Source organism: Sinocyclocheilus anshuiensis, unplaced genomic scaffold (genome assembly GCF_001515605.1).
Source record: "Sinocyclocheilus anshuiensis isolate Anshui unplaced genomic scaffold, SAMN03320099.WGS_v1.1 scaffold333, whole genome shotgun sequence".
Taxonomy (NCBI): Eukaryota; Metazoa; Chordata; class Actinopteri; order Cypriniformes; family Cyprinidae; genus Sinocyclocheilus; species Sinocyclocheilus anshuiensis.
In genome coordinates, this window is record NW_015539871.1 from 573,412 (window position 1) to 585,166 (window position 11,755).

Below are 11,755 nucleotides of genomic sequence, written 5' to 3' on the forward strand. Positions count from 1 at the left end.
TCGGGATTTACCGCTAAGCATTTAATGGTCCTAACATCCATAACTCACACTTGTCCATACCATCCTAAATAAAGTGGGGGGTTGAGAGGCAGAATATTTATTCCCTGTTTCAACTTCATTATGCTCAAACTCAACATGAAATGGCATTTGAAACTTATTTTACTTCCTTGTATGTGAATACTCAATGCGGGACTTGATTTCATCCATCAGGAATTGATTGGATGAAAAAAAATGCTGTTGCATACCAGATCTGTTTTTGATTTAACAGATTAAAGTGATTTATGACCTTTAACTGACAAAAGAACATAGTTTAAGGCATCTGCATGACCTTTGTTTGGTGCATTATTATTTATAATAAAAGTAAGATGCATGTAAATATTTACTGGTGGAGTCTTTTGAAAACCTATTTGAAAACAGTCATTTTTCTGCAGTAATAATGCTTACTGTGCAGATATTACATGCTTCACCGTCATTATCGATCTGAGAAATATATATATATTTGCAAGTATTTTAACTTAGGGTGACCAGAAGATCCTGTTTTACACTTGAATAAAACTTTAAAAAAATTAATTTCCAAAGTGCAAACATGCAATAACATGTTTAAAGAGTTGTTTAAAATGTTGTTACTGTATGCAGTATATACAGATAATTCAGAAAATGAAAATACCAAATACAGTTAGAATACGTTAAATATGTTGTATTCAGTTGATCATATTTTTTAAACTTTTGTAATTTGTTTTTTTAAAGTCTTACATTTGTTATAATACTGTTTTGATCTGTTTACTTTTTTCAAATGTTACTATTTACTTATTTTGCTTTATTTTTTGTATAGTGTGATTTTTGGTGAATTGTATTAAAACCAGTTAAGATCAATTTTAGATTATTTTTTAATTTTTACAATAGTATATGAACCCACAACAATTAAAAAAAACATTAAAAAAATGAACATTTTTCAATTCATTATTAATAACAAGATTTTACTGATATTATGACCACTGAATCACTATAATGTCCCTGATTTCCATTTCAGAATTCTGGTCACCTTATTTTAACTTGCAAACTGTAAATTTGAATTACAATATCTCATTATTGCTTTCCATGTTTCCAGTTTTCTGCTTTACTTTCAGAAGTTTAGCTTAGCATGCAACATATAGCTACTTTCAGCTATTGCATTTTATGCAAATTAATTTGTTAAGAAAGCATCTGGTAAAAACAAATGTAAATCATCAAGGATCAGCTGGACACTGAAGTTCCGATATGAAGACTGAATCATCTTGTTTGCTAACGTCACGACTCGAGCCCCAGAGGAGCAGAACTTGTCATAAAATATAATTGAAATGATTCCCCATCAGTCTGAACTGAACTGTATTTTGATTGCTATTCTGTTTTTGTTATTAAATGAAGATGCACAAGCTAACAGATGCTGTGAGGTCAAAAAAACACTGTGGTGAACTGTTGCTGGATATCTACCATATGCAAATCCAAAAGCCGCTTCAGTGCATAGATTGAAATACTTACTGAGAATAATAAATAGTAAAGGTGAGAGAATACACAGTTTACTATATTTACAAAGCAAGGCTGCTTCAGGAAGTGCCTCATATGCAAGTGATGCATATGAATAGCATGCCGATCACATATCATATGCAGATCACACTGGAAGCTAAATTATAAAGGGTCAGTGCAGTAAGAATGATCTGAAAATTGGGGTGAGACGTTATAAACCTTATGAAAGCTATATTCTCATGAATATTAATAAGGTGACATAACATACTCCAAACTACATACTATAAACTGGTTTGCTGAAAGGCAGGTAAGTGGCCCTAGTAACACTAACACAGGCTAAGCTTTCAGTACACTGGCATTGCAATAAGCTGGCGCTTGGTCTTAAAGAAATAGTTCACCCAAAAAAGAAAATTTGCTGAAAATGTATTCACCCTCAGGCCATCCAAGATGTAGATGAGTTTGTTTCTTCATCTGAACAGATTTGGAGAAATGTAGCATTACATCACTTGCTCACCAATGGATCCTCTGCAGTGAATGGGTGCCGTCAGAATGAGAGTCCAAACAGCTGATAAAAACATCCCAATAATCCACTTGTGAAGTGAAAAGCTGAGAGTTTGTAAGAAACAAACCCATCATTGAGATATTTTCAACCTCAAACCATTGCTTCCAGCTAGACCTCTATCCATAATATTGCTTTGTCCAGTAAAAGTCACATTGTCTGAATCAGGAGAGAAATATTCACAGATCAAGCACCGTTTATAAGTAAAAACAGTCTAAAACAGTTCCAAACAAACATGTTGGTAGATTTTTATGTGAAAGAACAACTAGGAATGGACGTTTTCACTGGAGGAAGAAATATTATGGATTATAGGGTCATGTGAGTTTTTATCAGCTGTTTGGACTCTCATTCTGACGGCACCCATTCACTGCAGAGGATCCACTGGTGAGCAAGAGTAATGCTACATTTCTCCAAATCTTGCCCAATAGAGAAACAAACGCATCTACATTTTGGATGGGCTGGTGGCAAGTATATTTTCAGCAACTTTTCATTTTTGGGTGAAATATTCCTTTAAAGCTGCTGTTGAACTTTTTCTTTACACCTCACCAACATGAAGCTACTAATAATGCTGTATGTAATTAATCTGGCACTAGCAATAAGTTTAGCAATAAATTAGTTTTTAAACAGATTTCTCAAACACTCACTCCATGTTTCATTGGCCCAAACAGATATTGGTTGTGATGCTCAAAGAAACAGAGTTCACTTTTCAGGGAATCATTCCACAAATAACTTACTTATAGTGGACCATGCACATTAAATCTGACAGAAAAGAGTATTTTAACTTCCAAAAAATTCTTTCCCAGAAAGTGGATTTCAAAAGAATTTCCCAGAAAGAATTTCAAAAATGACATTCCCCAAAGAGACTGTAATGGTTGCTACACTTGAGATCAGTATGCATGTAGCAGTTTAGTTATTGTTAACTGTAGTTAAAACTATTTAAAATTTGTTTTTATTTTATTAGAAAATAGAAATGTTGCCTTCGCAAATATTTGAAAATAAGTGACATGAAAGTGACAGTGAAAGTGACGTGACATGTGGCCAAGTATGGTGACCCATACTCGGAATTAGTGCTCTGCATTTATCCCATCCAAAGTGCACACACACAGCAGTGAACACACACACACCGTGAACACACACCCAGAGCAGTGGGCAGCCATTTCTTTGCTGCGGCGCCCGGGGAATAAGTGTAAGTAGTGTAAGTGTAAGAATAAGTGTAAGTTTTATAAAATAAATGTAAAACTAAAACTGAAACAAAAATACATTTTAATAATAAAAAATGACAAAAGAACTACAAAATTACCAAATCATAAACTCAAATTAAAATGAAAACTGAAAACATAAAAAATAAAAGCTAATTCGAGATATTAATAAACACTGTAATAGTACACTAAAAAATACTGGGATGTGGCAAACCAGTTATCTTACCGTTAAACTGCAAAGGATCTGGTGGCAGTCGGATATCACAGTCCTTTCAACAACTAGAGATTTGTGAAATGAGGCAGAACCTACAAGCTGAGCCACAATTAACATTTGCGGAGGCTCAAATCTAAAAAGATTACTTTTCAAAAGAATTGTCCTAGACATTCAAAGAAATAGTTCACCCCCAAATTAACATTTTGTAACCATTTACTCACCCTCATATGGTTTCAATCTCATATTACTTTCATTTTTCTTTGAAACTCAAAATGAGACACTAGGCAGAATAGCCAAGCTGCTGTTTTTTGAAACACTGAAAGTGGATGGTGATTTATACATTCCAATGATAAAAATCAACAAAAGTAATAAAAAGTAGATTAAACATTAAAATTATAAAAGTAGAAAATGCAAATAACTTTAAATTAAAAAAAGTGTCTTGTGTCAAGACACACTCTTAAAAATAAAAGTTATTTTTGGAATCTTTGGTTCCATGAAGAACCTTTAACATCCATGGAATCAAAAGGATCTTTAGATTATTTAAATGACAATGAAAAACTAAGAAAAATATTATTCTTTTCAAAACTTTTCACAGAAAGGTTCTTTGTGGAACCAACAATGGTTATTCTATATGGCATCACAACGAAAACCCCCTTTTGAAACCTTAAATTTTTAAATAGCAACCTTTTAAATAAAGAATAACAGTAAATCAGACTGCAAAAGAGAGGGCGACTTCAGAAGACTTGAAATTTAATGATACTTGCATGGTACTTTTTTGTCCCTCTTGGAGCTTGACGGTATAAATCATCATCCATTTTCCTTGCATTTCTGCGCTTTCTGTGTTTCTTTGAAGAATGAAAATAATTTGAGGCTTGAAACAGCATAGACATGAGTAAATTATGATAAAATTGTCATTTTTGGGTGAACTTTTCCTTTAAGGTCCTGAACTAAACATAATGTCACATTCTCTATCAAAGCTGACTGAGCCCATTAATGGAATCATGAAATATGTGCCAGGGCTTAGTGTCAAGAGCCTATTTGCCATGTCAGAGAGTGAAGGAGAGAGAGAGAGAGAGAGAGAGAGAGAGAGAGAGTCCCATCCAACAGATTAGCAGTGCAGCGGCTGTAAAAATGCAGCGAGTCTGTTTACAGCTGGTTGGAGTGAATGGCCAACACAGTAACTGTGTATGAATGAGCCTTTCAGTTCAACTCGACCCATCATAGATTGAGAGAGAGAGAATTCATAACGAGCCGTATATGTCAAAACATACAGATAAGAGCTCTTTTACCCTTTCACATAACTGATGGAGGCTCAGACACAATCGGCACACTTTCTTTTGCATTTTCAGTCTTTATTCTGGGGGAAAATCTGCAGAATGGATTCAAAGAACTCAAGCACTTAGATGACACCTTCAGTAAAAAGATGTTTGATGAATAAAGTTGTCTACAGATAAATGTTTAAACTCATGCGTAACTGGTAAAACAGAATTACATATGCAATCTGCAAACTCATGCATGAGTTAAACCCAACAGCTGTAACATAATAGGCCAAATATATGCTTTCATTTTCATGGAGCAAACCAGACCTACAGGAATTGCATCCGGATTTACATCATGCATGAATTTAAAGATGCAAAACAATATTTGGTATTCAGTGATTTAAGGCAGAATGATTATCCTGCACTTAGGGGTTGACTGTCTCAGAGTAATGTATTTATGTGCTGCATTGATTTAAGGCTTTATCTGTAAAACTGCAATTAAAAGCAGCTGTGTATTTATGGCCCTGCATGGACCAATAAATCAAAACATTAACACCCTTTGAATCATTAGCAGATACTGTGAAGCTGTAAAACACATGAAAGCCACATGAGTTTGCCTCATCAATGAGAGTACAAAGCAGCAAAAATGAGTTTAAAATCTGTCAGCCCCTATGAAGAGATCTTGAATGCCTCAAAATTCCAATTTTTTTGCTACCTAGCAAACTTGTAAAATCACCATTCTATGACGCAACACTTTCCTGTGGAGGTCAAAGCCTCTGTTAACACGTACCCTGCCATTTTTAATAAATATAAAAATTTGGAATAAAAGGACACATCATTAATATATATATATATATATATATATATATATGCTATTTGAAAAAAATGAGCATTTTTAACAGGTTCCATATGATATATATATATCTTCATTGAGCTAGAATTATTTCATGATGCATGTTCAGATCACGTTTAAAATGTAAACGTGTAAATGTAAAATTAAGACATGTAAACCACTAAAATTAATATTGCAAAACTCATAATAAATTTAAAAGATAATAAAACTATAAAGCAATAGATATACTGAAATTAAGTAAAATAAAAAAAAAATACAATTAAATATATATACCATTTATATATAACATTTAGTAATGTATTTTTGTTTCTAATTTATATTATATATATTTTATATACATATATAGATATTATGAATGTATTTGTGTATACATAATTTTTAAATGAAATGTAAAATTAATTTAAAAATTATTTAACAATTCATGAAAAATGTCTGAAGCAAAATATCAAAGCAAGTGGCATGTTCAAACAAATAATGCATTTTTCAGAACTTTACTTTTTATTTTATATTTTCTTGTGTTTTGGAAATTTTTGATGGATGATATTTTTAGTAATTTTATTCAGTTTTCCTCAGATATATTTATAAAATGTTTTGCTTGGAATGTATGTGTGATGAGAGGGGCGGGGCCGAGAGCCGTGGGAACGGAGCGAGGCCGGTGGAGTAAATGCTAATGCACGACACCTGCGCCACTCACCGGTCTCGAGTCCCACGGAGGAGCTCCGGAAGGATAAAAGGAGGAGTGACGACAGTGTTGGACGAGAGAGGACCAGGCCTGGATTTTATTTTGTGTTTTGTGTGCGGCAGTCGTCCGTGAGGGGCTGCCGCTTTACTTTCATTTTGTGTTTGTTTATTTTATTAAAGTCTTTAAATGTTCGCCGGTTCCCGCCTCCTTCTTCCCGAACTACGAACTGTGTTACAGTATGCTTGTGCTGTCTTTCTTACAAAAAAACGATCCAACTTAATTTTAGATTTTATGCAATGCAATAACATTCAGACATTTTTAAGTATGGCTTAAGTGTGCAAATATTGTGGGGGCCCTGTAGCCTTCTTGTTCATCCATAAAGAACAAATATACAGACATACAAGTGCACACTTGAAACACACACTAAAACATCCACAACTTATTCCCGGCTCTCAGCGATGAGGCTGTCTGGAGCAAGGTTTTTTGTCTCTGCTTTAGGCGTCAGCTGTTCAAACAGGCTGGAGCTGGAGCTGCAGCCGTAGTGTCTTTGGACCCACGATACAACAGCAGTGAGTGAGCAAAGCTTTCATACTGCTGCCTGACACAACTCCACGGAAAACTTCACACTCTCCTCCAACACAGCATGCTCACTCATTTAAATATCCACACACGCAAACACAATATCTGTTGAGCGCTAGCCAGAAATGACCTGGGCGATTGAGCTGTTGTTCTGTTGGTTTGTGTGTTGATGAACACGTCTCTTACACTGTTTACCATCCTGGCTTTGTTCCAAGCTAGTGCGCATTTTAAGGCATCATCAACACGGAGGATGTTCCAAAAGGTAGGCGGCATAACACCTCATTTGTTTGCAATGAAAATGCAACCTCTAAGGTTTGAATGAATTCAACCCATTCTCATTCCTCCTCTCACTGCTGTATAATTTCCGGTCGTCTCCCTACGGTCTCTGTCAATAACAAGTGCTGAAAACTATCCCAAAAAATGATTTAAAAACTTCACAATGTGATAGAAAGAGCGCATTGTTATGCATTTCCCGTCTATGAAAGGCAGAGACAACAAAAGGCTCATTTGTTCGTCCGCCTACAATGCAACCCTTCAATAATGTTTCTGAATCTGTAAATTGGGAATAAAAAAAATAAAAAATGGAAAGCAATCGAAATGTAAGAGATGGTGACATTGAAAAAGAGGGCACAAATGGCTTCAATTGAAAACTTGAGAATATCAATACCCTTGAAAACACAATGCAATAAAAAGCAATCAGGCACAAGGTTAGTGCAACATCTGCTTGTCATAATCTACGCTATAAGCCAAGCAAGAATTGCTATTTCAAAATCTACTCTGGCCCGTAATTGTTGACTATGTACTCATTTAACCTCAGAGCTTCTTCTTAAATGTTACATTTCTCTGGGAGAAGAAGTGCATGCTTTCTGTCCCTGCAGAATAAAGGTTGCTCCGCTGAGATGAAGTGTTAGGTGCTGGATTATCCAAACAAGTGAATTTAAGAGCTTAATAAGAACCTGCTGCCAAAGTGCAGCAAACTATTGAAGAATACGAGGGCTGAAAGCACTGCAGTTTAGCTAAGACCAAAACCATGCTGTACTCAACACATTTTAGACATTTTAGACAGACAGACAGACAGACAGACAGATAGACAGACAGACAGACAGACAGACAGATAGAGTAGACAGACAGACAGACAGACAGATAGAGTAGACAGATAGACAGACAGACAGACAGACAGACAGATAGAGTAGACAGACAGACAGACATATGTTTCTGGCCTAGTACTAGACACAGATATAAAACACTGACAGAACTTCACACTCCGATTTAGCCGAGACCTTGTGAATTTTATCATTTTATCAGGCTGAACAAAAGGCAAAATTAAATACGTCTACCCACCGAATCCCACATCTAACACAATCTGACCCTGCAAAGTCCTTTCATGAGAAAGATGTGTATGTGTGCGAAAGCGCGTCTAGCAGGAGGAGCGCGCTGCCAGAGGGAGGTGAAAGAGCAGAGCCGCTCTCTAATAGGAAAAGCAGGAAAATAGGAGATGTGGGAAAAGAGTAGTGAAAACACCTGTTAGACTCCACTTCGCTTTCAGTGCTGAAACTCACAGCTTCTTAAAGAGTCCCAGCGGCGGCTCCCACGTGCGCATAAATCAAGCCGAAGTGTTTAGCCCATAGAACAAATATTATTCTGAAAGATTACTGCAAAGAGCTTTAATGGAGACTCTGGATAAATGCACATCAAATTTCAATTTAGACTCCAGCAGAAACCTGTTCTGTCCTAGATGGATGGCCACAGTCACCTGCTTCAGTCAGCGAAATGGAAATTATAAATTCTGACGTGGTTTAAAACGGCATAAAAGAGAGCGCTGCTGCTGTCCGTCAGCTCGCATACAAACTAGGGAATGAATGACACTAGCCAAATGGTGCGTGCATGGAAAAGGCACTCGACGTGGCCGGCTGTAACTCTATCCCAGAGTGCACTGCTGCACTAATGCCACTACCTGCTACCTGCTCTCTCCTCCGTCTTTCCACTGGCATTTCGTTCGGAATCCCACAAAGGCAGGACTTGGGTTTCAGCTGTCGTTATTCATGTGTTATTCACATGCAGGACAAAGAGATTTGGCCACTTTAGGTGGCAGCGCTGTGGTGTAAATTGCTGTTATCGAGTGGTCCTATTGTACAGGATTAGGCTGGCGTCTACATCCATGCCAGCTCTTCCATTAACATCCACACCAGCCCTCTATATATAACCTGTTTCTTACAAAAAAAGAAGGCAACGTTTAACGGTTCCCTCCGGACCTGTGATGGAGCGCATGACTATGAGCCGACTTGAGAGGTTAGAGGAGAGAGCTGATTTGGGCTTGACTGTTGCGCTGTGTGTGTGTGTGTGTGTGTGTGTGTGTGTGTGTGATCTGCAACAAATTGATCTGCTTTGCAAAACAGTGTTCACTCAATAAAACGTACAAACAATAAAACTACTGGTCAGCCTATATGAGGTTTTAATGGCTGATGCAGATGTGATATCCAAAGCCACCCCCAGCTGATGGCTGATATATTACAAGCACTTTAATTTAAATGACAGAAAATCACAGTTTTCACACAAATATTAAGCAGCACAACTATTTTCAACATTGATAATAATAAGAAATATTTCTCAATCAGCAAATCATATTAAAATGATTTCTGAAGACTGGCGTAATGATGCTGAAAATTCAGCTTTACCATCAAAGGAATACATTTCATTTTACAAGTATTTTAAAAACTGTTATAAATCACAATATTTTACAACATTAATATTTTTACTGTATTTTTGATCAAAATGCAGCTTTGGTGCATAAGAAACTTTTTTCAAAAACATTTTTAAAAATCACACCAACCCCAAACTTTGAATGTCTAAAAGAAAAAATCTAAAAATGTATACAACTGCTAAATTTAGTCAATTCACTAAATATTATTTTAATTAAATTAAATATTCATTTAAGATTAAATATTAACCTCAAAATGGTCAAATACGAAATGATTCATCAGTCTGCATTGGTCACTAAACTAGCTCTAAATCACTAAAACTGACTAAAACAAAATACAAAATGTATTATGTATTAGATATAAATTAAAAATTGTTTTTAGATGTTTACCAAATATTTTGAGGGGGCAATTTTTGTTTTTAAACAATTACTATTTTTAAAAAGTCATATGAATAAAAAATGACTTGATGGTGTTATTTGTAATGCATGGGTGCACAATTATAATTACACACCAGTTATACAAAATAAATATCAAAAGCATAAGTAATACATTTCATGTACTATTTTAAGAAAATATCTAGGTTATTCTGAAGGCTGTTCTCTGTGCACTTCTTCAAATTGTCATGCACTCTACTCTATTGCCAGTTCTTTCACAGTGATTTCTTACAATAAAACACAAAATTCTAACTTTTACTGTAAAATCAACATAATTTTTTGTCAGAGGACAACAAATTACTTTACAAATGATCAGATCACACTGCACTGTGGAATTCGAAAAAGGCTCAAATGGCCATAGTGAAAAACCCATAAACTCTCGTGTGATGTCACCATCATGATGATTAGCAAGTATAAAAAAAATGCAAAAAAGCATAATGGTTGAAGTCTGATTACAACTTGCAATGTGCACTACAGTTTATGTGGCAATATAGCATGTTAGCAAATGAGTTTCAAAATATTGTCAGCTAAACAATGCTGCAACATCACAGAAATAACCCGGCCTGCTCATTATGATATCACAGTGCAATTTGTTTAAATATGAACTATATACGAAAATGTAATTGTAGAGCCAATACTGCAAAAATGACTACAGCAGCCAGTAGCCAAGAAAGTTACAGTGTAGAGAATCTGATCTGGTTGATTGCATTCAGGTGAGCGATAACTAACTTCACGAAAACAATGTCTGACATTTATCATACCCAACCAGTGGATGACATCAGTGTCAACATCAAGCTGATCCGACATACTGGCAAAACCCAGAAGTCCATCTTTAAAATCCTGTTCAAGAGCTGCCTGGTGAATGATGTCAGTCAGATATCAGCCTGAGGAGAGACAGACAGAGATGCGTTCAACCACAGATCATCATGCAAGAGCTGCTGCTACTGTGGCAATGATGCTCAATTTTTTACCTCTGAAGAGACTGTTGATTTTAAATTGAAAGTGTCAGGCAGTGGTGCTCCTGATTGACTTAATTACACTATCTAGTCTGGTATGAGGTTTCTGGCAATGAAAAAAAGCCTCTTTCTCAGGTACTCCCCATGCATAATGCAACAGCAGTAGGAATGCAGTGTAATAGGTTTCTGTGAATCGTTTCTGTGCAGCAGTGCATGTCATATATATATATATATACCAATATTCACATGACACTGCTTTTATTTGATCAGATTAGTGCATTATGAGATGCTGCAACGAGATAGAGCAACTGACCAAATGCACATACAGGTTATGTCAGACAAATCAAAGTTGCTTTATAAATGACTCGTATTATAAAACATCTGAAAATAAAAACCGATAGATCTGCTGTTATTACTCGTCTTATTCAGTGCAAAGGTACGCAAAGACGTGCATTTATACGATCAGCTCTTACCTTTGCTGCAAAGTAACTCATAGATTCACATTTTAATCCATTAAACGCAGCGCCGCCCCAGTAATCAATAACCACCGCGCGAGCCTCGGTGATGTTGATTTGAATGGCGTGCGTCCGTCACGCAGCGGTCAGTCGGATGATAGAAAGGCTGAATGCAGCGCGAATGACTGCGAGTTTCTCCGATATCCTCGGCGCAGGGCTGCGTACTGAACACTGAGCTGACAGACGTTAGTGTGCTGAGCTGATAGTCCGCTAGGCGTCCCACACCGGACGCGACGCGACTTGATCACCCCCCACCCCCCTCCCCGTAGCGGGGCATGTTGTCACACGTTATGGAACCTGCCA

The 11,755-nt window shown here is 36.3% G+C and overlaps 1 protein-coding gene across 1 annotated transcript in view; it reads right to left on the minus strand.

The window, feature by feature from the left end:
• Positions 1–11,616, minus strand: part of LOC107685222 (ADAMTS-like protein 3) — a 244,976-nt gene extending 233,360 nt beyond the window's left edge. The window contains exons 1-2 of the mRNA XM_016481738.1: positions 11,411–11,616; positions 10,743–10,865 (exon numbers count right to left, since the gene is read on the minus strand). Of these exons, the coding sequence (XP_016337224.1) occupies positions 10,743–10,811 (69 nt within the window). The 5' untranslated portion in view covers positions 10,812–10,865; positions 11,411–11,616. The remainder of the gene's footprint in view (positions 1–10,742; positions 10,866–11,410) is intronic.
• Between the last annotated feature and the right edge of the window lie 139 nt (positions 11,617–11,755).